Below are 26,674 nucleotides of genomic sequence, written 5' to 3'. Positions count from 1 at the left end.
CCCACGTACCTGGGCCGACCCTTCCTACCGCCCCAAAGCCAAGGGTGGGCCGCGGAGAGAAAAGGATGCCACATGAAGCCTTCAGATGCTGTGCTCCCGGAGACGACTTCGGTCCCCAGATCGGCCACATTCCAAGGGAGAGGCACTGAGTTCCGCCGTGCCATAGATCCGGGACACACAGGGCCGGGTTGGGGGTGAGGGGGGTACCAACTTCAGGAGGTGACAGGAGGGTTGTTTATGACCCCTATGCCATGTGTAGAGATGCATGTTAGACTCGCGTGAGGCTGTAGTCACGTGTGATTTATGGCTCACTTGTGTATAGTGATTCACATGGATGATTCACAATTAGGAATGCGGGTGCCCTGTGCCCAGTTCTGACAGAGAGAGAGAAGGAAAGGTTTTCCGGGAGGCTGAGGAGTGGGCGGACAGGGCATCAGTTGGCTTCTGACCAGGAACAGATCAATGTCCCAATCATGCAGGCGTCACCTAATGCCTGTCTCCCTCTGGCATCTGGTCCCTCCCTTCCCAGTAGGACCCGGGCTCCTGATAGCTATCTGGGTGAACCTGGTCCTGCCAGTCAGAGGGACCGGTTTTGCCAGAGGCGAACAAGCAACTATTAGGGAGAAAGGCTGCGGGTGGGAAGAGCCAGCCCGCAGCTAGCAAGAACAGAGAGTTTCTGGAGACAGAGAGCCAGCGAGTGGGCCCTAGAGCATCCCAGAGAGAGCTGGGCTTTTCCTCAAAGGCCCATCCTGCCCAACCAGGTCCCGCGGGTCGGCAGCCCAGGAGCTCAGCCCTGCCTGTTCTGTGGCTCACCTCCTCCAGGCCAGCTGCTGGGGCATCCCTTCTTTCCTCCCATCATGGCCCTGTACCGCGTGCGTGTGACCACTGGTCCCTACCTGATGGCTGGCACACTGGACAACATTTTTGTCACACTGGTGGGCACATGTGGTGAAAGCCCCAAGCAGCGACTGGATCGCATGGGCAGGGACTTCGCCTCTGGATCGGTGAGTAGAGGAGAAAGGGAGGTGGCGACCCTGAGGGCCACCAGGTACAGGGAATCCTGAAGGAGGGGAGGGTTTTTCTCCCCAGGGCTCATCAAATCCTGCAGAACTCAGGATGCCGGCCCTGACCTCGTGGCCACCCCTTTCTGGTCCTTGTCTTTCCTGGGGATCATAAATCCTACCCAGGCAGGGGCTCCAGAGAATTCCACTGGCTTCCTAGCTCCTTCTCCAATAACTGAAGGTGGGCTTTGGGGAAGCTGCTTGCCCTCTCTGAGCCTGGGTTTCCTCTTCTCCAGAGGGGTCTACCTGACTCTGCCAGGCCCCAGCACTGTTGGCAGATGGCCAACATCAGGTGGGGGCTCCAAGGAGGCTTGGGAGAGCCAGAATGCACCCTGCTCACACAGGGCTCCTGCAGCAGCTTCTGCCAGATGAAGGATGCCTTTTTGTAATTCACGACAAGGCACTGCATGGGGTACAGCCAGCTTGGGTGTACTTGTCAGGCAAGGCGGAGGTGTAGAAGGCGGAGGTGTAGGTGCACTTTTCAAGGTGCAGGATGACTTAGGCTGTTCCTCGCCTCTCACCGGCTTGCTCTCTTGCCCCCACCCCAGGTGCAGAAGTACAAGGTGCGCTGCTCAGAGGAGCTGGGTGAACTCTTGCTGCTGCGGCTCCACAAGGAGCGCTATGCGTTCTTCCCCCAAGACTCCTGGTACTGCAGCTGCATCTGCGTCACTGCCCCCGATGGCACCCTTTCCCACTTCCCCTGCTACCAGTGGATGGAGGGCTACTGCACTATTGAGCTTCGACCAGGAACAGGTGTGTCAGAGGCAGGGGCTGGCCTGGGCTTCGGAAGCACCTGCTGGGAGCAGCAGAGACGGTGGGGGGTGGGGGTGGTTGGCTGTCACACAGCCCAGGGTGTAGACAGTAGGGCTGGAGTTAGGGTAACTGCAACTCAGGGATCCCAAGTAGGTGCTTTCTGAAAATTCAAGCCTCGAACACCCTGAAATGCAGGCGCTTTCTGGGCAGTATGTACCCCTCTGGAGACACACCCAGTCTAGGTGTGCACTCACATACACTCATACCACTCAGAGTCATACGCACAGAAACACACAGAGATGGTGGTATGCTCGCCACCGTCACCCTGCTCCTTCCCGAGTCAATTCCTCTGAGAGGAGTTAACCTGCAAGTGGAGTTACTGAATTTCAACTGGGGAGAAGCCCTGAATGTTTAGAGAATTTAGCTGGACAGGCCCTGGCCCACTAGTACTGGCTTTCCTGGTGTGGATGAAGTTCTGTGAGGTGCTGTTCAGGTTCTTTCCTGAATTTGGGTGGGGGGCTTTGAAGGATGCTGGACTGAAGCTACTTCAGTCTCTGGACCCCTTTCCCTCCCAACCCCCACCCCCACCCCCCACTTCCCACACCCACATCTCCTGAGCTATCTCATCCAGAGACAGGCAAGACTAGGGTGAGTCTGAGTGTGGAGATGAGTCTTAGGGCTGAGAGATGATGTCAGGTGAGGTGCAGTGAGTGAACATTACCCTTGCTGACACTGAGTTCCTCACAGACTGCATTCCAAATCCCTATCTGTCACCACAACACATCCACCAGTCACTTCACAAGACATGTTTGTTCACCAGTCCTGTGTCAAATATGTATTTTGTGCATGGTGCCAGGCACCATGCTGGATGCTGGGAATACAAAAAATGAATACCATGTGACTTCTGCCCCCAAGGAGTTTGCAGTCTTGAAAAGGAGACACACATGTAAACAATTAGAGAGTTGTTATAATCTGGGGGTAAAGCTGCCCCAAATCCTTTCTACTGATGAATGCACAAAGAATGGGGGACAACAGTGTCCCTGAGGGACTGGGTTCAAGGGTTGGGGGTTCAGGAAAGGCATGCTGGAGGGGTGTCATTTGAAAAGAGACTTACCAATGAGTAATCTTCATTACCCACAGCAAGAACTATTTGTCAGGACTCCCTTCCCCTCCTTCTGGATCACAGGAAACGGGAACTCCAGGCCCGACAGGAATGCTACCGGTGAGGGTGGCCTAATTTGACTTCTTTCCCATCTTACTCTGACCTGATCCTTAATCAGACTGTTACTAACTCTAACCTCAGTTCCAACTTTGGGGGCCCAACTCTGATCACCACCCTCATTTAAACCTCAATCTAATGCTGACCCTGAGTCCAGGCCCAAAACACAAGTACTGATAATTGTCCCCAGTACCATCAATGGATCCACACTCAACCCTCAGCTGTCCTTGATGTGACCCAGATACCAGACATGTCCCTAGGATTGGCCAACTTCAGCCCATCCTGAGCCTCACCCCCAAACCAGCCATGATCTTGATCTCAACACAAACCCAACTCTAAACCAGTTTGGATATTCATGCCATCCTCAAATACTACCCAGATCTGAAGCCCAGTGTCTTCAGGGAAAAAAACAAACATACTTCAATTCCTTGTCACCTGCTCAGAAAGTGGGTGGTTTCTGGGAGTTTTAATTTAAATTTGTGTCTTTAAAAGCTAAGGCTTCTGTTTACCCTAACCTTCACTTGCCACTTCAATCTCTTTCCCCTGGAAGCTGGAAAGTCTACGCCCCTGGCTTCCCCCGCATTATAGATGTCAGCAGCTTTGAGGAGATGGAGTCAGATAAGAAATTTGCCTTGACCAAGACAGCGCCTCGTGCAGACCCAGGTGACAGGTGAGGGTGGACTGAGAGTTGGGGAAGAAGCTGGAAGGGCATGAAGTGAAGGGTCTGCTGTGAGGACTTGGCTGGGCAGCTTGGGAGTCATAGTCTGTGACAAATGCAGTTTAATTCAAGTGTCCGGAGCAGAATGGGTGGGGATGGCCCCAGGAGTCTGGCAGAGAGGAGGGGAGAGGGCAGGGAAGGTACCTGGAGTGAGCAGAGGCCTGGGGACTCTCTGGGAGGAGAGAGGGGAGGAATTAAGGGGAATGGACTGCAGGTCCCTCTGACTGGTTTCTGCCCTTCTGCTTCCCTGCTCCCCAGCAGTGGGAATCAGTACCTGCCTGGCTTCCCCATGAAAATTGACATCCCCTCCTTGCTGCACATGGAGCCCAATATTCGCTACTCTGCCACCAAGACGACCTCGCTGCTCTTCAACGCCATCCCCGCGTGAGGCCACTGCCCTCTCTGCACTCCTGCTCCCTCTCCCTCTGTCCCTTTGATCAATCATCTACATCTCTGCCCCTGTCTCCCCTCCATCCACCCCACCCCCAGTCTCTCCTTCACCTCCCCCTGCCCCATCTCCACTCTATTTTTAAGCAACTCTTCTCTAGCTCCCCATCATCACCTCTTTGCTCTTAAACTCTCCTTCTCTTTCCAGTCCTCAAACCAATAGAATTAATTGAGCACTTACCCTGAGCAGAGCAGGGTCCCAGTCACTGCTAGTGGGACCAGGCTGAGCAGGACCAAAGAGGGCCAGTCTTTTTAAGATTTAAGGAGGTGGTCAGGACACCTCAGGTTCAATTTCCTGGCCAATACTTTCTAGCTTTATGACCTTGATTTTCAGATAGCCTTTAAACAGTTTTCTCATTTATGACAATAATATTCATACTGACTTCATAGGTGTAGGGGAAAACTTTAGAGAGCTAACATCCAGGGAACATCCCTGGTGGTCCAGTGGTTAAGACTCCATGCTCCCCCTGCAGGGGGCACGGGTTCGATTCCTGGTCAGGAAACTAAGATCTCGAAGGCTGCACAGTGCAGCCAAAAAAAAAAAAAAAAAAAGCTAATATCCAGCACAAAAAGTTGTAGTATTAGGATACAAGTTGTAGTATTAGGATACAGTCTTGGCTGTGATGGACTACGGGCTCAGGCTCCCCTGGGGAGATGTATCTGCAAGGCAGTTAATTAATATTGGTGGGTGTTAATTAATATTGGTGGGGTCACGGGCAGCTCAAGTCTGAGGTTCTGAGTGTGACGTGGCTGGAGGGGGTCCAGTTGACATCTGGTCCTGACAGGAGCAGGGGTCAGGAGGTGGTTGCTGGGAGACAGATGGGATTGAAGCTTTGGGCTGGGAGAGAGGAAGGGAGAGGGGGAATGGGTGGGTCCTGGGAAGACCCAGGTCATTCTGTGGGGCTCAGCCACCTGCTACCTGCTGCATTAGCAGGCCCAGAGGAGGCCATGGCAAGGACCTGGATCCTCATGTTCTGGGCTTTGGTGCCACAGCCGTTCTTCCGGAGAAGAACTAGTGGGAGGGGATGTAGGGGTGAGGCGGGGTATGGAGCTTGAGTGTGTCCACAGGAAGACACAAGGGGGCTCAGGTTTCAGGACAAGGACCCACTGAGAGGCCCCGGCAGGACTAAGGAGCATCTCAGAAGCTAGCATCACCTGAGCTGGTCCCCAGATGGATATGTGGGTCGAGGCAGGGGAGGGCCCAGGAGACCATGTGGAGTGCCAGTGTGGGGCTCAGAGAAGGTCCAGTGGGAAGAGGAGTTGGCATTTGGCAGTCTCTGGTCATTTATGGAGGGGAGGGAGTCACTGGGCTTTACTGTGGCGTGACTGCAGGGTGCCCTAAAGGACGTGAGTGGCAGGCCTTGGAAAAGGAAGGCCTTTTATTTCTCCTGTCTTGCCTCCTCAGCCTCTGTTTTAATGACCATGCTCCTGTTGAGTTTTTCCCATCCTCTAGAAGGAGAAGGCAATGGCACCCCACTCCAGTACTCTTGCCTGGAAACTCCCATGGACGGAGGACCCTGGTAGGCTGCAGTCCATGGGGTCGCTGAGGGTCGGACACGACTGAGCGACTTCACTTTCACTTTTCACTGTCATGCATTGGAGAGGGAAATGGCAACCCACTCCAGTGTTCTTGCCTGGAGAGTCTCAGGGACAGGGGAGCCTGGTGGGCTACCGTCTATGGGGTCGCACAGAGTCGGACACGACTGAAGCGACTTAGCAGCAGCAGCAGCAGGTTCTTAGAGGGCAGCCGCTCAGCATAGGTTCGTGGAAGGAGTGAGTGGCTCCTTACTGAGCACACAGGAACCTGTCCCTGGGCTTGTCAGGTCACTATTGCCCCCTTCCCCCCATGCCTTCTCCAGGTGCCCACACTCTTCATGACACATCCGCCTCCTTCCACAGCTTACTTTATTGACCGACTGCCACACACCTGCCTGTCCTCTGTTCCATTCCCTTCCATTTGACTTGGCCTAGCTAGTGAGCGATTGTTACAAACTGGGTATGTCAGGGCAACACAGCCCAGTCCTGGCCATAAGGAGCCCACAGTATAATAGGAGTTGATTTGAGTAGTGACATAATGAAGGGTTCACAATATAATGAAGGAAGTAGCAGGTATTTTTGGAAAGATACACACAAGGTCTATGTTTGAGGGGTGATCAGACAATGCTTCATGAAGGACTTTGCATCTAAGATGCACACAGAAGAACAGGTAGTCTTGATATGAGGTGGAGATGTAGGAGATGGTTCTCTAGGACAGGCACAGCTTAACAAGCCCTGGACAGGGAAATTCCTCCAGGGCTCTAGGCTGGGGGCACAGTGCCCATGGCAGCCCTCAGCCCCAAGCCCAACTTCCCCTCCCATAGGTCCTTGGGCATGAAGCTTCGAGGGTTGCTGGACCGCAAGGGTTCCTGGAAGAAGCTGGATGACATCCGGAATATCATGCGTTGCCACAAGACCCTCACTTCAGGTGTGCAGAGCCAGGTGGAGAGGTCCATTCTCCACTCGACCCTGTACTCAGGCTCCTCTGCCTCACGCTGGGAAAAAGCTGAATTCTGGGTTGTGGGGTTCCAGTGGGCAGGGCTCCTGACTTCACTGGGGGCACTCTCCCAGACTCCTCTCAGGAACCCATCTCTCCTTCCTCTGGGTGGGGACAAGAATAGGCAAGTGGGGACAGAGCGAGGGTCAAGGGTCACTTAGGGAGTCCTGATCCTGGTCAGGTGCACTTACCTCTCTTCCCTACCCCTGTCATCAAGAGGTTTGGGCTTTGGGGCCAGACATATGTTCGAGTCTGCCACCCAACTGAGCAAGTCACTCTGCCTCTTAGAGTCCCGTGTTAAACTGAAGATATAATTACACCTACTCATAGGACTGCTGGGAGGAAAGACTAAACCATAGTGATTAGCAAAGTGCTGGGCTGAGCAGGATCTAGTGAAGTGGTTTCAGCCCAACTGGCCCCCTCTCTTGTCCCCCAGAGTACGTCAGAGAGCACTGGTGTGAAGACCAGTTCTTCGGGTACCAGTACCTGAACGGCGTCAACCCTGTCATGCTCCATTGCCTCTCCAGCTTGCCCAGCAAGCTGCCTATCACCAATGACATGGTGGCTCCCTCACTGGGACCAGGCACCTGCCTGCAGACAGAGTTAGAGGTGGGTAAGCTGCCAGTAGGGAGAAGGGATGGGTGTGGAGGGTAAGGGTGGGATGGCTGCATCCAACCTGTAGGCCTCATCCCCAGCCTGGCACCTTTTAAACAGAATAGTTATGGGTAAGGCCCAGATGGGCCTCAGGCTTGAGGCATGAGACAGGGCCTGGTGAACTGGTATGCATGAATGTGACAGCTTGGAGGAAGAGGCCCTGCCCTGGTTCTGGGGCCTCCAAGATCCCAGGTGCTGAGGCCCAAAGAAAGCCATTTTAGGACAGGCCAAAGGCAGTGCCACTAGACAGAGTAAGGACAATCCTGGAGAAGTAGGAACTCTCGGGGTATGGGAGAAGATGATGACCCACCCAGTCTCTGATCTTGACCCAGTCAAGCCCTCAGGCATCCTCCAGAAGGCTGGAGTTGTGGTTGGCGAAATCTCTTCCTGTGTTGATTTTATTGATACTGAATACACTCAAGTCATCTGAGTTGACAGAATAGGAAGGACCAGTGATGGGGAGAGGAGGAGAGGATGCTGGCTTGTCCAAGAGGCTGGGAAGCCAGGTGAGAGGTTGCACAAGGAAGGATTCAGCTGGACCTCATTCCGGACATTCTGGGAAGGGTGAGATTCCCAACACTGGCCTTTAGTGCAGGCACCACGCGTCACTGAGGCCCAGGCTGGAGTGGGAGTGGACAGAGAACAGAGAGGGAAGCAGAGCGCGGGTGCGGAGGACACTCTAAGGCTCCGTGCAACTTCCCCAGAGGGGCAACATCTTCCTAGCGGACTACTGGATCCTGGCGGAGGTCCCGGTCCACTGCATAAACGGCCACCCCCAGTTCGTGGCCGCCCCGCTCTGCCTGTTGTGGCTCAACCCGCAGGGGGCGCTGGTGCCCCTGGCCATCCAGGTGAGCCTGCGGCTGGCTTTGAGGGGGTGTGGACCAGGCTTCGGGAACGCGGCCTCAGGGGGCACCTATCAGTCTAAAGCCTCACCCCCTAATTATTCCTCGATGCAGCTCTGCCAGACCCCTGGGCCCGACAGCCCCATCTTCTTGCCCACTGACACCGACTGGGACTGGCTGCTGGCGAAGACGTGGGTGCGCAACTCTGAGTTCCTGGTGCACGAGAACAACACGCACTTTTTGTGCACACATTTGCTGTGCGAGGCCTTCGCCATGGCCACGCTGCGTCAGCTGCCGCTCTGCCATCCTATCTACAAGGTCTGGGTGACCCTCGGGTGGGGGGAGCCACGGTGGCCTTCTCCCCTGACCTTCGGTTCTTGTGACCTCATCCCACTTGCAGCTTCTGCTTCCCCACACTCGCTACACGTTGCAGGTGAACACCATCGCCCGTGCTACGCTGCTCAACCCTGAGGGCCTTGTGGACAAGGTGCGGCCTCTACCCTGCCCTTGCCCGGGGCTCCGCCCCTGAGGGCACCTTGCCCCGCCCACAATGGGACCGCCAATCCCATTCCCCATTCCCGGCCCACCCCTTTCCACACGCCCCAAGTCTCCTACCTGCCCCGCCCACAACCCCACCTCCCTCCCTCCAATCCCCTCCACCCGCCCCACCTCATCAGGCTCCAACTCCAAAGGCTCCTGGAGGTGGGCAAGGCACCCCAGCCTGAGCACACCTGCCCGCTGACTCCGCGTTGGCGCTCCCCTCCCGGCTCGCCCGGGATTCAGTTCATTCTTCTAGTTACCAAACACCTAAGGATTACCTCCTACGCATGCAGTAAGGCCGCAGCCTGCGCAGCCCACGTCCTGCTCTTATGGGTGTTTAATTCTTGGTCTTGGATGCTTGATTAACTGTAAAATTCCCTCTGCTGAGTCTCTAGCCCCATCTCTGGGGTGGGGGTTGGGGAGGTCGTGGAGACCAGCTGTGTTGTGTCCTCAGGTCACGTCCATTGGGAGGCAGGGCCTCCTCTACCTCATGAGCACCGGTCTGGCCCATTTCACCTACACCAATTTCTGCCTTCCGGACAGCCTGCGGGCCCGCGGTGTCCTGGATATCCCCAACTACCATTACCGAGATGACGGCTTGAAGATCTGGGCGGCCATTGAGAGGTGTGGGCCTGGGGCCTGTGGCCAATCTGGCCCCACCAGGGCCTCCTGGCCAAGGGAACAATATGGATCCGTGCGCTCATGTAGGATGGGGCCCTTGGTGCTCGAGGGTTTCAGGTGTTTAGAGCGCAGTATGGGGCAGTGCAAGGGTGAGAATTGGGGGTTGGGCTTCCTCATGAAATGGCAGGTAGCTGTGGGCTGGGGAGGGCCTGGGCTGTGTGTGAATGTGGCAGAAGACGGGAAGGACACGGAGTCCTGAGAGGTCAGGGCAGGGGCAACAGCTTGATGTGGGTGGGGCCTCCAGGTGGACTGGTCTTCCTTTCTCCCAGGTGGGGAGGGGAGGCCTCATGTCAGCCTCTCCTCAGCACCCATGACTCTGGAGTGGTGGTGAGAATTGAGGGAAGCCTGGGCACTGTGGCTCCAACTCAATATGGGGGTCCCCACTGAACCTCCATGGACTCGCAGTGGACTCTGGGCAGCTAACTCGCACTAGCCTGAGCAGCCTTGGGCCTTGATTTTGAGGCCGGCCTGAACGCAGGGTCACTGCTGGAGCAGGGACATCTTTTTCCTGCAGCTTCGTCTCAGAAATCGTGGGCTACTATTATACCAGTGATGCATCTGTGCAGCAGGATTCAGAGCTACAGGCCTGGGTCGGAGAGATTTTTGCTCAGGCATTTCTGGGCCGGGAAAGCTCAGGTATCCCCTCCCCGTCCCCCCAGCTACAGACCCAATGACCCGCTGTCCCCCTTGGCCCTACCAGGCCCCCAGTTCTTATTCACTGAGCAGCCTTTAAAGCACATGCCATCATTAGCCCCACTGGATAGATAAGGGAAGGCGTAGAGAAGGCCGCACTGGCAGTAAGTGGCAGAGGCAGGGCCCAGAGCCAGCTCCCAGCATCTCTGGCACCCTTGCTTTCAGCCACTACATGGTCCCTGCTCGACCTTTGCCACCCATTCACCTTCACTTGCTGAGATCTGGGGATGTGTTGCTTTATGGTAGAAGCCATCTCCAGCCTCCAGCACTAAGGACTCTGGAACTCTCTCTCATACCCTCTTATGCCTATCCTGCCAGGTGGCCCCTCCAGCCACCAACCTCTCTCACTTGTGGCTTCATGGAGTAGCTTGGTGCCGCTGCTGCCTGATTCCTCCTTACTGACATGTGTCACCTGTCCCTGGCTCTCCCCTCTCTTTTGACACTGCCTGAGAGGCCTTTGAGACCCAACTGACCAGTCCTCTTAGGCCTCCTTTGCTTAACCTAAGTGCAAGCAGATGCCCCCGACTGCCCTCCCCTCCTTAAAGTCTTCCCTTTGCTCCAGGAAGGGTGTGTCTTTCTGACCTCCCCTTTCTTTCAGGGCTTCTGCTGCCTCCTGATCCTGATTCCAGCTCTGGTTTGTCCTGGATCTCTGTCTCCTCTCGCTCTACCCTTCCCTAACAGAACGATCCTTTCTCCTGTTTCTCCTCTATGGCTGATTCCAGACTTGGAAATCCCCCCTTCCCCATTCCCTGAGGAAACTTTCCTTGTTGGCTGTCTCACTGTCACTCTTGAGACCAGCACGTGAAAACTACAAGTCGTCCTCTGTAGAAGGACTTCTGGCCTCGCGTGGGCTACACATGCCATTGCTACTCTCCACAGCCTACCTCCCAGGTGCCAGTGTGTGACGGTCTGTATTTCAGGCACTGGAAAGTGCAGACAAGGCATCTCTATCTGGGTGAGTGGAAGAAAATGAAAGGCTCAAAGTGGCACAAATGTCCACCCTCTAGTTCCCCCAGCCGGAGGGAGGGAGACTCTCACTGCCTGGGATGTCTTCTCTTAGCGGGGGGGTGGGGAGGGGGCGGCGGGGAATGCAACTTTTAGCTGATTCAGCACTTCTGGTGGCCACCCAGAGCAACTCCTGCCTGGGGAAACCTGAGGAGGAGGCATGGTCTCAGGTCACCAGGAAACAGAATGAACAGCTGTTATAGTCCTACCTGTAGTGGGCTCCAAAGCATTTTTTTTTTTTTTGCCTAGTCCCTTGGGAATCTTATTTCCTTCGTCAGGGATTGAAACTGTACCCCCTGCATTGGAAGTGTGGAGTCTTAACCACTGGACCACTAGGGAAGTTCTAGCTTTTTTTTTTCCAAACAAAAGTTTGAACATATAGAAAAGTAGAGAGTATGATACTCTACTTTTACCCACCTAGATGCAGTTTACCCACCACCTAGATACAGTTCCTAACATCTTGCCATATTTGATTAAGTTGTTGCTGTTGTTTATTTACACATATTTCACATTTTACCTCTAATTAATATGCATCTCAAAAAAAAAAAAAAAAAAACCACAACACTTTCCTACACAATCACAATGCTGGCATCACGTTTAACAAAATTGACAATTAATCTCCAACGTTACCCTCTTACTTGTCCCATTCTCCTTCAGTTTTTCCTATTGATTCTGGAGCCAGTCAAGGACCAAATGACATATGTGTTCATTTTGACTCTAAAGTCTCTTTTACTTTAGGACAGCCCCCCTCCACCCTTTTTAAAATCACATAAATGTCTGACAAGGGCTATGGAAAGGCTAAGTTGTTCTGCAGAATGTCTTGTCTTCCGAATTTATCTAATTGCTTCCCCACGTTGTCATTCCTCTACACACTGTGTTGTCTGTCAACCGGAAGTAGTATCTAAAGGTTAAATGTCTGGGGCAAGAATGTTCTCCAGTGATGTTGTGTTCTCCACATTGCATCATACTGGGAGGCGTGCGATGTCAGGCTATCTCACTATTAGTGATGCCAAGCGTGATTTCTGGGTTAAGGTGGTGACAGCCAGACCTCTTTTGGATCTTCTGAAGGGCAGCCCCTCCCTGTGCTTTGCAACTCTACTGTTAATCAGGGAGCATCCTGATCCTGACTGCTTCTCCTCCAGGGGCAGCTGTTTTTCTCTTCAGGGTTATCTGTTTCCTATTCAACACACAGAGTGGGATCAACTGTCTTGTCTTTCTTTATTCAACTTGTCTCTGATTTAACACATCAGGACATTCTTCAGATTGACAAACATCTCTTCCAACTGGCACACACTTATACTACACTCATGTTTTCAGGTAAAACACATTCGTTCATTAACCTCAGCATGCCTCTGGCTTCCACATTTCAAAGGGAAAAAATATTATGCGCTACAGAAGAATTCCCATATGTCGTCTGACTTTGCTTTTTTATTCTATCCTCCATGAACAGCACATTTGGAAAATTCCCACACACTCCCAGGCAGACAGATACCTAGTCCTTCCTTCAAGCGTCCCCATCTGCTCTGTTGCAGCCTCTTTCCTGTCATCCTGACTCCAAACCTTGGTGCCATCTTGACTGCTGTTCCCTGATGTCTTCCTCTCTCCCTAAATCCAGTTAAGTAGCTGGTGCTATTGTCCCCATCATTTCCCACTGCCACCATCTAGTCTTAGTCCTCTCACTACTCCTGCAACGTGGCAACTGCCTCTCAACCTATCCCACCCCTCCCAGCCTCTCTCTACTCGCCCGCCGCCAATTCTGCAGGGCCACCGCCCCAGTAATCCTCTGAAATAGTCCCTAGAAACCACCCTTCCTGGCAAAGTGCTGTAACCTCACATCCAATCAAGTCCCCTCCCTGTCCCCTCACCTTGCTTCTGATTCTGTGCCTGACCACTCTGGCTTCCTATCCTCTCGTGCATTCACTTCATTCAACCAGTAATATTTATTAAATACTGTTAATATTTATTAAGTATTGTTTTAGGTGCTGGGGTTTGGCAGTGAACATGACAGGCAAAAATCCTGGCCTTCAAGAAGCTTAACATTCTCGTGGGGAGATACGGATAATAAACTAGCAAATATGTCAAGTGGTTAAAAAGAAGAACAAAACAGTATCGGGATACAGCAGGTCAAGGTAGGGAGATTACTTCAGTTAGGAGGTCAGGGAAGGCCTCTTTTAGGAGGTGCTGTCTGCTACAGACTGAAGGAAGGGAGAGCTAGTTCTGTGGATAACTAGGGCAAGAGTGTAAGGACAGAGGTGGAGTCAGTGCAGAGACCTCAGGTGGGAATGTGCAGGCAGGTTTAAGAAATCAGCAGACCTGTGTAGCTAAGTAGAGTAGGTGAGAAGGAGAAAAGTAGGGAAGGGAATGAAGTCAGAGAAAGAATAAGAACCAGTTTAAGTAGGGCTATGGTGAGGTAAGTGAGGTGGGAAGCCCTCAACGCATTTTAGGTAGGGGTGGTATAACTAGATTTACAATTCTGAAGGATCACTCAATCTGGCTGTTATGTGGAGAACAAACTGTCAGAGGCAAGGGTGGAAGCAGTCAGATTCATCCAGGGGTGAGACGATGGAGAAGGGATGGTGTGGAGACTGAAGGTGATGGCATGAGGATGGCTTCTGCAAGACTTTGCTGACTTGTGCAGTGTGAGATAAAAGGGGGAGCGAGTGCACAGATTTTGGCTGGAGCAACTGAATGGAGAGCGCTGAAGTGGGCCCACTGGTGGCCACAGGGGACAGGTTTCAGTAATGTGCAGGGTAGGGAGTCAAGCTTGAGGTCTGGCGGGTGTCAGGTCTGAGACGCCTCATAGACACTCAGGCAGAGGTGTCAGCTAGCAGCTGCAGATTTATACCCACTATCAAGTCCAGCATGCAGGGGCGATGTGAACTTGGGAATCATCAGCCAGTGAGAGGTGGTGAAGGCCACAGTCTTGGATGAGACCAATGACATCACAGAAAAGAAGACCAAGGGCTGAGCCTGAAAATACCTTTCTCTTCTTTTTTTCCATTTGAAGCTCACCCCATTATTCTACCCAGGGAGGCCCCTTCTCTTCCTCCAGGAAAGCCTCCTCTAACTACCCAGCCCCATTGCTGAACCTGCCATCTCTTCAAAGGGCCGAGCCCTGGCCTTAAACCTTCCTCTGCTTCCATCACTGTGGGCTTATAAGCAGCACCCTCTCTGACCATCTGTCTCTGCCACTAAACCCAACAGCAGATGAGATGATCTGCTCCTGGGTGCTCAGGCAAATCTTGGTGAATTGGGTAGAATTCTATCATTATGTACTAAAACGAGCTGCAGACAGAAGTGCTGTTCCCTTGAACCTGGCTCGTCTGTTATGACCTCTGCTGGCTCAGCTTTTTCTAGTCCTATCCCAGTCCCCCGGTTCAGAGACCACACCATGGTGATGACCATCCGTAACCTGGTGTGATGATCAGTCGCTAAGTTGTGTTCAACTGTTTGCGACCCCATGGACTGTAGCCCACCAGGCTCCTCTGTCCATAGGATTTTTTCAGGCAAGAATACTGGAGTGGGTGGCCATTTCCTCCTCCATGGGACCTTCCTGACTCAGGGACCAAACCCTCATCTAATGCATTGGCAGGAGGATTCTTGACCACTGAGCTACCTGGGAAGCCCCTATCCTTAACCTCAGCCCACTCCCAATACTAGTCTAAAGACAGTGGCAGCCACATGTTTAGTCTGCATTGCTCTCTTTCCTCCTGCAGCGAGCCCCAGTCCTGAGCTTCCCTCAGGAATCTGGTCCCTTCCATCCACACCCTCTTCCCTTCCCCTCACTCTTAGGCTTCCCACGCCAGCTGTGCACCCAGGGACAGCTGGTAAAATTCCTCACTGCAATCATCTTCAACTGCTCTGCCCAACATGCCGCTGTCAACAGTGGGCAGGTGAGGCTGCAGAGGCCGGGCCTGGGGGACACTGGGCCACGTAAGATTAGCCTCAGCAGTGGATGTGAGGCCAGAGTTCGGGCTGAGAGCATGGGAGGGTCAAAGCTGTGATGGGTTTATGGATAGGGCTGGGGTTGGAGTGGCGACTGGGTGAAGGGCAGCACTGGGGCTGAATGATGACTGGAGTAGAGCTTGGTCCAAGCTCGTAATGATGACTCAAGTTGGGTTGTGGAGGGAGTAACTGAGGGGCTCCTGTTGTGGACAGGATGTGGCCAGGTGGAGTAGCAGGCCAGCCCAAGGCTCATTTCTCGGTGACCTCTTTACTCTGGGTCCTCCTCCCTCCTGGGTGACTCACACAACCCAGTCCTGGAACGCTGGGTAGGGGGATAACAAGGGGTGACCCACCCTGAGTCACCCTCTTCCTCAATTCCCTTTTAACAACCCCCTTATTTCCCAACTGCAAGATCTAGGATGGTAGGGGCAGGAACAGGGATGTTGAGGAGGGAGATGGTCCTTCTTTTTTGGCCAACTGACTCAGTTGGGTTGCGGGGGGCTCTCCACAGCATGACTTTGGGGCCTGGATGCCCAATGCCCCGTCATCCATGAGGCAGCCCCCACCGCAGACCAAGGGGACCACCACCCTGAAGAGTTACCTGGACACCCTCCCGGAAGTGAATACCACTTGTAATAATATTCTCCTCTTCTGGTTGGTCAGCCAAGAGCCCAAGGATCAGGTGAGTGGTGGTGGTGGTGGTGGGATGTCTGGGTTTGGGGGGAATTTGCAGGGCCTGGATAGTGGAGGTGGTGGTAGCTGTCCAAGCGAGTTTGGGAGCCAACATCGGGCATTTATGCTGAGTTGCCTTGAGTTCTTCAGTTTCTTCAGGAAATGATAGTTGGGCCCCAGAGACACACTGAAGCAAATACCAGTTTAGTGGCTGGGTCACAACTTCCATCTAATTCACCAGTTTAACCAGTCTGTCCACCTATCTGTCCATCCGTCCATCCAACCACTTACTCACCCATCAGTCACTCATCCATTCACCCAGACATTTGTCGGATCCCTCCCATGTGTCAACACAGTGCTGGGCACTGGGAACATAACTCTGAGTGAGAACTTTCTGCCTGCAAGAATCCTATGGTCTACTTGAGGAGACACACAGGGAAAGGAAAAGGGCACCACAGTGTCATAGGAATTATTCATGAATTCCTCCATTCAGTCCATACTTCTTGAGCACCTGCCAAGTGCCAGATACTGGTGCGCAGATATGAACCTTGATGTTGTACGTAAGCTTACAGCCCAGTGACAAGAGGTAAGGATGGGGCCTCATGGAACCTGACGAAGTCCAGGCAAACCTGGAAAGACGTCTTGGAGGAAGTGACATCTAAGATGAAACCTTTCGGACAGGGAGGTGTAGGGCAGACAAAAGAGGGGCAGGGTTAGTTTCTAAACAGAGGGAAGGACTCTACCAAGTGAAGCAAAGTGAAGGTGAGAGTCTGTTGGTACATTTGCAAGAGCATAAACAGCCCAGTTTGGCTGCAATTATTTGTTCAAAAGACAAACGGGAACCATTGAAGGGTTTAAGCCTGGGGTGACATGGCTGAATTTGTGTTTTTGCAAGGGCGCTTCTGTGGCTATGCAGATGGATGGGAAGGGTAATTTTGGAGGCAGGACCGACAGCAAGGAGGCTATTAGTTAGGCCAGGCCAGGGGAGCAGCCCTTGAATCACCAATTACCATTATCTCCATTTACACATTGGGTCATCAGTCATGCCTCTGCCCTCCTGGTCTTGTCCCCAAGCCCTCTGCTGTGATATCCTCATTTCTCACGCTTGACTCCATTTGGCACAAATATTTTATCTCCCTAACAAGATTCAACTTATCATCTCATCGCCTGGGAATGCAAGAACTCGTCCCCGGATGCTACTCCTCTTTGGTCTCACTTCCCAAGGATTTGGAGACATTCATTTCAGTCATTGCAAAGGAAAAACACTGGTTTTGTTTTTTTTTTTTGTCTACTCACAGAACACTACATTACTACTCTCAATACTCTCTCTCAATATTTCCAGCCACCAAATGTGTGGGGGTGGTTCCCATAGCAAGCAGTTCTTCAACATCAGTTGGGTGTCCTCTGTGTTAGTTGCTCAGTCGTGTCTGACTCTTTGTGACCCCATGTATTGTAGCCTGCCAGGCTCCTTTGTCCATGGGGATTCTCCAGGCAAGAATACTGGAGTGGGTTGCCATTCCCTTCTCCAGGGGATCTTCCCAACCCAGGTCTCCCGCATTGTAGGCAGATTCTCCCAGCACCTCCACATGGGTGTCAATGTGGGTCTGACCCATCATCACCAGGGAAGCCCGTGATGAAATCTAACAATTGTCCTCTAATTGAGCTCAATTCTGACACTGTCCACCTGGAGAGGTGTCAGATCCCACAGGTGAAGGACTCAGTCCCACAAGACTGCTCCTCCACTCCACCCTCCTCACCCCCTTCACGTGACAACTGCAAGTCCAGCTTATCATCTGAGTTTCTGACCAACCCCTCCTCAGTTTTGATCATTTGCTGGGAACAGCTCACAGAGCTCAGGAAAATATTTACTTACTAGATGCCTGGCTCATGCTAAAATGACACAACTCAGCAATGACCAGATGGAGGCACTCCAGAGAGCAAGGAGTGTGGGAAAGGGCGTGGAGTTCCCATGCCTCTCTGGGCCCTGTCCCAGCACCTCCACACGGGTGTCAATCTGGAAGTTCTCCAAACTCGTACATGAGGGATTTTTATGGAGGCTTCATTACCTAGGCATGATTGATTAAATTATTGGCCACTGGGGATTAATTCAACCTTCAGTTCCTCCCCCTTCTCCAGAGACTGGGGGGTGAGACTGCAAGTTCTAACCTGATCACAAGGTTGATCCCTCTGGCAACCAGCCTCCAACCCCAGGGAATTTCCAGAAGTCACCTGGTTAACAGAAGCTCAGGTGGGATTGAAAAGGGCTTATTATGAATAACAAAAGACACCCTTAACACTCTATCACTATGCAGTTATAAGGGTATTAAGAGCTCTGTGCTAGAAACACAAAACCAAATATATTTTTCTTATTATAAGTCACAAAATCACACTGGAAAGGGAAGAGTACACAAGAGGATGAGGGTGGAGAGTTCCCTTTCTCATAAGCCAGTGGGACGCCTAACCCGGAAAGTCATAAGGATAACAACAATAATATACAGCACCTATCACTTCCTGAGGATCTATCATGTGTCAGTCATTAAATCTTATGTGCGCTATTTCAAAATACAAATATAAGTAAGGGGCTATATTTAATATGCTTAATACAGTGACTGGCGTATAAGTGTTCAATAAATGGTAGCTCCATTTTACAGGGCAGAAAACTGAGGTTCAGAGACACCAAGCAGTTTGCCCAAGGTCACAACTAGTAATTAGGCATTGAACCCAGTCATTCAGATTTCTGTGCTCTGCTTTATCAATAGTGACACTATAGTTTCAGAAATTAGATGTTGATCTGGTAAATAAGACATAAAACTGATTCTTTGAAAAGACCAATAAAATAAAGAAACCAGAGATGATTCAAATCAAGAAAAAAATTAACATAAATGTACAACATCAGGAATGGAAAAGGTATGAGAAGAATGGAATAATTAGAAGAAAATACTACTTACAGTTTTATGCAAACAAATTTGGAAACCTAGATGAAATAAGTAATTTTTTTAGGAAAACTTAAAAAACCCCAAGCAAACAAACAAAAGCAAAATACCAGAAGAGGTGAAAACCATACATAAATGAAAAGGGTTGTAAAAGATCTGATCCCTCTCCTTGTAAAGGGAGATTCTATTAAACTTTCAAGGAACAAATAATTCCTAAGTCATTCACACTGCTTGAAAGTATAGAAAAAAGTAGAAGCTTCCTAAATCATTTTACTGGTAACCCTGATACCAGCACCTGGCAAGAGCAATGCTCTTAAGAAAAGAGAAGTGAGTCTCAGATAGAGGGTTCTAGTCCCAGATCCACATTTCCCACCTGTGTGACCTTGGATATGTAATCGGGCCTCTCTAAGCCTCAGTTTCTTTATCTGTAAAGTGGGAATGATGAAGTACCTGTCTTATCGGATTGTTGTCCTGTTGTGATGGTCCATGTAAAGCTCTTGCAACATGTCCACTGTAATTAAGAAAATAAAATTATAAACTCATTCCACTTAGCTACAACAATCTTAAAAATATATCATTAGCCAATGAAAGCCAATAGTATATAGTAAAACAATAATTCATCATGATGAAGTATAGTTTAACTTAGGAATGAAGGGTTGGTTCAGCCTGATGAAATCTAACAATATCCATCATTACATCAGTAAAGAAACACACCATGTAATCATCTCAATCAATACATGCTGAAAAAGTGTTTGATAAATCAGAATGGCCATTACTAATAAAAACTCAGTATAAGATGAAACTCCCTTATGGAGTTTTGATATTTCAGAAAAGAAAACACTGGCCTTATGTTGAAACAATAGAAGTCATTAAAGTCAGAGAGGAGAAAACAAGGCTGTGATTTAACAGTTTCAGGAGGCTCTGTTGGTGCAATAAAACAAGGAAAAGAATTTTTTAAACATCAGGATTGTTGGCAACAGTTTTATTATGTGAGCAGCGTGTGCTGGTTAAGAGGCTGGCCCCAGGAACCCTGATGGTGAACTAGTGGTGTACTGCGGTCAAGCCCAGAGGGGCAGTCCTGTTCTGCTACAGGGTGGGACTGACCAGTTCATTGCGCTATTTTTGAATAGAGGTTGGCTATGGCACCCCACTCTAGTACTTTTGCCTAGAAAATCCCATGGACGGAGGAGCCTGGTAGGCTGCAGTCCATGGGGTCGCTAGAGTCGGACACGACTGAGTGACTTCACTTTCACTTTTCACTTTCATGCATTGGAGAAGGAAATGGCAACCCACTCCAGTGTTCTTGCCTGGAGAATCCCAGGGACGGGGAAGCCTGGTGGGCTGCCGTCAATGGGGTCGCACAGAGTTGGACACGACTGAAGCGACTTAGCAGCAGCAGCAGGCTGGAAAGCACGGTGGCTGACTGGGAGACGCCTCAGAACTGGTTGTCTTCAGGAGTTGCCTTTTGTGTATTCTTGGGCATATCTGGTGGGACGTTTATGTTGATTTCAGTAGTGTTATGGACATGGTTATGTTTCATTCATAGAACAGTGACCCAGGCACAGGAAGGGACCTTTTTAGGGATCAGCGGGCTACTCTGCGCAGGTGGCTGGAACGGTGGTTCCGGGGTTTCAAGGGTTTGCGTTTACAGTGGCCGTGGCTGGGTGACGCCTGCCTTTAGAAGCCACCTTGACTGCATTTGTTGACAACTGTGGCCCTGAACATCATCCTGACCCCACACCTAATTTTGTCCCAGAGGCCCCTGGGCACCTACCCGGACGAGCACTTTACAGAGGAGGCCCCGCGCCGGAGCATCGCTGTCTTCCAGAACCGCCTGGCTCAGATCTCGCGAGACATCCAGGAGCGGAACCGGGGCCTGGCGCTGCCCTACGCCTACCTGGACCCTCCCCTCATTGAGAACAGCGTTTCCATTTAACCCCCTCCTCTTACCGCTAGCGCTAGCGTGAGGAGGGCCACCTTTTTAGGATCCTCCAGGCCCTTCTGTCCTCTGTTCTTGATCAGCCTGCACTTTCTCGACGCGTTTTGTACCCACGATGGCTCTACCATCGCATGAACTGGGCCCTAAGCTGGGAGGGACCAGTCCGGCAGTGTCCGCGATGAGAATCTGCTGACTGAAGTCAAACGCACAACAGGCCCTTCGAAAGGAAGGATCTCCATCATCCCTTGTCCTCCTTTGGGCAGCCTCCTGTGAAAGCCTAGCCTATTCCCCATATTCTATGAAAAATCTACCTCCTCTCATCAGGCCCAGCTTGGGATCCTGAGCCCGCCTTCCCAGTCCTCTCTCATTCCTAAATTCTTTCTTCTACTTTACCTCTTTGTTTCCACCTTCCTCCCATCCTAGGACCAATCCAATCCAACTTACTCTTTTGGAAGAACCTGGAAACTGGACAAGGAAGGATATGTGCTCTGGATCTGCCGTGTGGTTCACTTTGACCCCTGCATCTTTACGGGAAGGATTAGAATTAGAGCCCAGTTTACCTGTACCTCTAACTGTAGTTCTCAGGGCCAAGCTTCCTGGCCTGAGTGTGTGTGTGTGTGTGTGTGTGTGTGTGTGTGTGTGTGTGTGTGTGTGTGTATGTATAGTCTCTCTCCAACTCTTTCCTATCCCAACTATCATCCACCACCCACTTTCTGTCCTTAAGCCCAGAAACTTCAATAAAAATTAGTATGCATGCTAAGTCTCTTCGGTTGTGTCTGACTCTTTGGAACCCTATGAACTGTAGCCAGCCAGGCTCCTCTGTTCATGGGGATTCTCTAAGTAACAATACTAGAGAATACTAGTGGGTTGCCATGCCCTCCTCCAGGAGATCCTCCCCACCCAGGAATTGAACCCATGTTTCTTACATTTCCTGCATTAGCAGGCTGGTTCTTTACCCCTAGCAACTCCTGGGAAGCCCCAAAATCAGTATATTTGGCTCCCATTTCATTTTTCTTTTTGTACCTGTGTGTATGTAGATAGGTGGGGTATTCAGAGATGAGAGAAAGAAGGAGCCACAATGAGTCCCTAGAATAGCTGCTCTGGAGACAGGAAGCCTCCCAGCTCAACCAATTACCTAGCCAGGCCCTACATTCTTTCACCTCCCAGACAGTGTGTCATCCTTCAGGAGGTGAAAGAGTATCCAGACTCAAGCTGCTGCTGCTGCTAAGTTGCTTCGGTCGTGTCTGACTCTGTGTGACCCCATAGATGGAAGCCCACCAGGCTCCCCCATCCCTGGGTTTCTCCAGGCAAGAACACTGGAGTGGGCTTAGCGACCCCAGGGACTGCAGCCTACCAGGCTCCTCTGTCCATGGGATTTTCCAGGCAAGAGTACTGAGTGGGGTGCCATTGCCTTCTCCGCTAGACTCAAGGGGTCGATACAAAAAACATAGGTATTAGGTATGGCTGAGAGATTTTGCTGTGTACCTGAAACTATCACAACATTGTTAACTGGCTGTTACTGCAATATAAAATAAACAGTTCATAAAATACATAAATAGCCTATAATTTTTTTCTCCTTTAGTTAATGTAGTGAGTTATACTGGTTTTCTAATATGAATAAATCTTGCATTCTTACAAAAAAAAAAAAAGGTATTTTGCAAAGCCTGAGAATCCAGTTTCCGGGTGTCAGGTTGTCAGCATTGCCACTGAGATCTGTTTCCTCTTCTGAACTCATGGAAGACTCAAGCTCTGGTGCTCTTGTGCATGGGTGGGGTCATGGCTGAGTTCTGACCAACAAGCGATGAGCAGAAGTGATGTGGGTCATCTCCAGGCAGGAGTATTTAATTGTTGGCATAAGCCCTGGAGACCTCTCTGCCTCTGTTCTCAGTTCAGTTCAGTTCAGTCGCTCAGTCGTGTCTGACTTTTTGCGACCCCATGAACCGCAGCATGCCAGGCCTCCCTGTCCATCACCAACTCCCGGAGTCCACCCAAACCCATGTCCATTGAGTTGGTGACGCCATCCATCCATCTCATCCTCTGTCATCCCCTTCTCCTCCTGCCCTCAATCTTTCCCAGCATCAGGGTCTTTTCCAATGAGTCTGCTCTTCCCACCAAGTGGCCAAAGTATTGGAGTTTCAGCTTCAACATCAGTCCTTCCAATGAACACCCAGGACTGATCTCCTTTAGGATGGACTGGTTGGATATCCTTGCAGTCCAAGGGACTCTCAAGAGTCTTCTCCAACACCACAGTTCAAAAGCATCAATTCTTCGGTGTTCAGCTTTCTTTATAGTCCAACTCTCACATCCATACATGACTATTGGAAAAACTGTAGCCTTGACTAGATGGATCTTTGTTGACAAAGTAATGTCTCTGCTTTTGAATATGCTGTCTAGGTTGGTCATAACTTTCCTTCCAAGGAGCAAGCGTTTTTTAATTTCATGGCTGCATTCACCATCTGCTGTGATTTTGGAGCCCCCCAAAATAAAGTCAGCCACTGTTTCCACTGGTTCCCCATCTATTTGCCATAAAGTGACAGGACCGGATGCCATGATCTTCGTTTTCTGAATGTTGAGCTTTAAGCCAACTTTTTCACTCTCCTTTTTCACTTTCATCAAAAGGCTCTTTAGTTCTTCTTCACTTTCTGCCATAAGGGTGGTGTCATCTGCATATCTGAGGTTATTGATATTTCTCCCAGCAATCTTGATTCCAGCTTGCACTTCATCCAGCCCAGCTTTTCTCATGATGTACTCTGCATATGAGTTAAATAAGCAGGGTGACAATACACAGCCTTGACGTACTCCTTTCCCTATTTGGCACCAGTCTGTTGTTCCATGTCCAGTTCTAACTGTCGCTTCCTGACCTGCATATAGGTTTCTCAAAGGCAGGTCAAGCGGTCTGGTATTCCCATATCTTGAAGAATTTTCCACAGTTTATTGTGATCCACACAGTCAAAGGCTTTGGCATAGTCAAAAAAGCAGAAATAGATGTTTTTATGGAACTCTCTTGCTTTTTCCATGATCCAGCGGATGTTGGCAATTTGATCTCTGGTTCCTCTGCCTTTTCTAAAACCGGCTTGAACATCTGGAAGTTCACAGTTCACGTATTGCTGAAGCCTGGCTTGGAGAATTTTAAGCATCACTTTACTAGCGTGTGAGATGAGTGCAATTGTGCAGTAGTTTGAGCATTCTTTGGCATTGCCTTTCTTTGGGATTGGAATGAAAACTGACCTTTTCCAGTCCTGTGGCCACTGCTGAGTTTTCCAAATTTGCTGGCATATCGAGTGCAGCACTTTCACAGCATCATCTTTCAGGATTTGAAATAGCTCAACTGGAATTCCATCACCTCCACTAGCTTTGTTCATAGTGATGCTTCCTAAGGCCCACTTGACTTCATATTCCAGGATGTCTGGCTCTAGGTGAGTGATCACACCATTGTGATTATTTGGGTCATGAAGATCTTTTTTGTATAGTTCTTCTGTATATTCTTGCCACCTCTTCTTAATATCTTCTGCTTCTGTTAGGTCCCTATCATTTCTGTCCTTTATTGAGCCCATCTTTGCATGAAATGTTCCCTTGGTAGCACTAATTTTCTTGAAGAGATCTCTAGTCTTTCCCATTCTATTGTTTTCCTCTATTTCTTTGCATTGATTGCTGAGGAAGCCTTTCTTATCTGTGCTTGCTATTCTTTGGAACTCTGCATTCAAATGGGTATATCTTTCCTTTTCTCCTTTGCTTTTTGCTTCCCTTCTTTTCACAGCTATTTGTAAGGCCTCCTTAGACAGCCATTTTGCTTTTTTGCATTTCTTTTTCGTGGGGATGGTCTCTGTTATAGAAGCCCGTAATGTGAGGGTGCTTCCATCAGCTTCTGTCTTTGAGGAACTAGAGCAGAGCCCCCTGCTGACCTGAGCTGGGGATGGAGCTGAGTGAGAAATAAACTTTTGCTGAGTTAGGCCATTGAGATTTGGGGACTGTTGTTGCAGCATAGTCTAGCCCACCCTGACTGAAACTGATAGTAATATGCGGAGGCTAATATTATCCCTTCCAGCCATGTAGCCCTTAAAAATAGAAATTTGTGCAGCCCTTAAGTCATTCATCCAGATCTTTCTTCACAGCCATCCAACTTTCGCATAGTCCTACTTCCCTAGATTTCACGTCTAGCCCCTCTCACCTCTTCTGCCTCCTGAGTCAAATTCTGTACCTGACCAAATCCTGGTCACAGTCTCTCTCTGGCCAGAGTCACAGTGTCTTTGGGGAGTGTGTATGGGGTAGCATTTGGCTCTGCCAAAGACTGAATTTTTACTTCCTGCACCTGTGATGCTGGAAGAAGAGGATCCCCGTGGCCTTGTGTATGAAGAGGTGTCCGGGGATGTTTCACCAGATTTTGTTCACGTTTGAATAAAATCAAAGAATGAGAAACACCCAACGTCGCCACCTTGTGGCCAGAAGGACTGTGGCAAAGGCTGGGTGTGCCCACCTCTTAAAACTGGGCTTTGACTTAGAACAGCAGGACCAAGATACACTGGAATGATATCAGGGCACAATCAGATAATTTTTTTTTAATGTGGCTGTGCCAGGTCTTAGTTGCAGCATGTGGAATCGTAGATCTTCATGGCAGCTTGTGGGATCTAGTTCCCTAACCAGGGATCGAATCCAAGCCCCCCATCAGGAACACAGAGTCTTAGGCCCTGAACCACCAGGGAAGTCACAGGCAGCTTGTCTTTCCACGAGAAGGATGCTATTTGGCCTGCACCAAAATTAGCATTAGAAGACATGCCTCATCTGAAAAATGCCCTGAGCTGGAGAGGGTGGGACCAGGGAGGGTCATTGGAATCTGGTTCCCCAGAAAGCCAGCTTGGAGTGAGATTTATTGCGGAGACACACCTGACTACACGTAGGATTTTGTGTGGGCTCTGGACACCTCTGGGGACAGGATGTAGGGAGGGGGCCCATGTAAAGCTCCTGCTTTGTCAGACAGGCGGCGGCCCCTGGCTGGCACTCTGGACCCCTTTGTGCTTTTCCATCAGTCTGAGGGGCAGCTGGTATGTTATAAGGGGAAGCGTCCAGCCCTCTTTCCCTTTTCCTCGCTGGGCTTGAGAGAGTTCCTCAGCCTCAGTGGCCCAGATGTGTCAGATAAATGGCAGGGACGGGAAAACCAGGAAAGTCCCTTCCAGTATGAGTGTTCTAGGATTTGCTTGCCTCATAGCTCCTGTCTCCCTAGACACTCTGTGGGGATGTGGCTGTGAATTCCCTTGGCATGACCCCTACTTCAACTGGCTTATGGGGGCAGACAAACAGCACATAAACAAATAAATCCTTTTAGATGGTTGCGAAAGCAGTCAGGAGATGAAACCAGGTGGTGGCTTAGCATGCCTGGGTCAAGGGGCACCAGGTGTGGTGGTCAGGGAAGTGCAAGTGTCCTGAAGGGTGTGCATTCAAGGCCAGAGTGGCTGGAATAGGTGACCCTGGGGAGGGGACAGAAGCTGGGTCATGCACGATCCTACAGTCTGCAGTTAAGTCTTTGGATTTGATTCAAGGGCAAAACGGTTTTAAGTTCTGGCTTAAAGTAGGGATGTGACCCGACTTGATTTTTTTTCCCTCTGTCTTGGGAAGGTGGGGCTCCCAGGGTTGCTCCTCTGCCTTACAGGGCTCAGGGTGGGGTAAGGCAGTGGGGGGTGCCCCAGCAGTGAGGGCTCGGCTTCCTGTGTGGGTGGCTTATTGTGAGACAACTCAGTGAGCTTGCATCCTTCCCAGGGGCCTCTTCTGCTCCCTGGGTCCAGCCCTGGTCAAGGAGAACCAGTTCTTCAGCCCAATGAGCACCTACCCAGAGTCACGCATCCTCATTTTGGTTGTAACTAGGGAGTGCCCCATCTATCTCCTTACGCCTAATCCCTTCCATGTCTCCGGCCATGTCTATATCCCCACCATCCCCATCTTCATCTCTGTTTCCCTTAAGAACTGAATCCCCACTCCAAACTTGAGCCCTGATCAAACCCAGAGCCACCACTCCTGCTTTTTTGGGGACCGAGGAATTGGCTGGGG

The 26,674-nt window shown here is 50.7% G+C and overlaps 1 protein-coding gene across 1 annotated transcript; it reads left to right on the top strand.

The window, feature by feature from the left end:
• Positions 1-695: 695 nt before the first annotated feature.
• Positions 696-21,358, top strand: ALOXE3 (arachidonate epidermal lipoxygenase 3). The gene is made up of 15 exons (XM_019980648.2): positions 696-1,004; positions 1,610-1,814; positions 2,955-3,036; positions 3,584-3,703; positions 4,010-4,135; positions 6,559-6,662; positions 7,168-7,340; positions 8,090-8,233; positions 8,342-8,545; positions 8,628-8,714; positions 9,222-9,391; positions 9,963-10,084; positions 14,939-15,039; positions 15,603-15,773; positions 20,453-21,358. Exons 1-15 carry the CDS (start codon positions 858-860, stop codon positions 20,630-20,632), a joined length of 2,136 nt encoding a protein of 711 aa, XP_019836207.1. The 5' UTR covers positions 696-857; the 3' UTR covers positions 20,633-21,358.
• Positions 21,359-26,674: the final 5,316 nt, after the last annotated feature.

The sequence above is a fragment of the Bos indicus genome, chromosome 19 (assembly GCF_029378745.1).
Source record: "Bos indicus isolate NIAB-ARS_2022 breed Sahiwal x Tharparkar chromosome 19, NIAB-ARS_B.indTharparkar_mat_pri_1.0, whole genome shotgun sequence".
In the NCBI taxonomy this organism is placed as follows: Eukaryota; Metazoa; Chordata; class Mammalia; order Artiodactyla; family Bovidae; genus Bos; species Bos indicus.
The sequence above is the reverse complement of the archived record's forward strand: the minus strand, read 5'-3'. Positions and strand labels throughout refer to the sequence as shown.

What these genes read in the sequence shown, in the direction of transcription:
- ALOXE3 (XM_019980648.2), top strand. Translation starts at nt 858, where the DNA reads ATGGCCCTGTACCGCGTGCGTGTGACCACTGGTCCCTACCTGATGGCT. An exon ending in GGGACTTCGCCTCTGGATCG is followed by an intron (nt 1,005 to 1,609) that starts GTGAGTAGAGGA and finishes CCCCCACCCCAG; the next exon opens with GTGCAGAAGTACAAGGTGCG. An exon ending in TGAGCTTCGACCAGGAACAG is followed by an intron (nt 1,815 to 2,954) that starts GTGTGTCAGAGG and finishes CATTACCCACAG; the next exon opens with CAAGAACTATTTGTCAGGAC.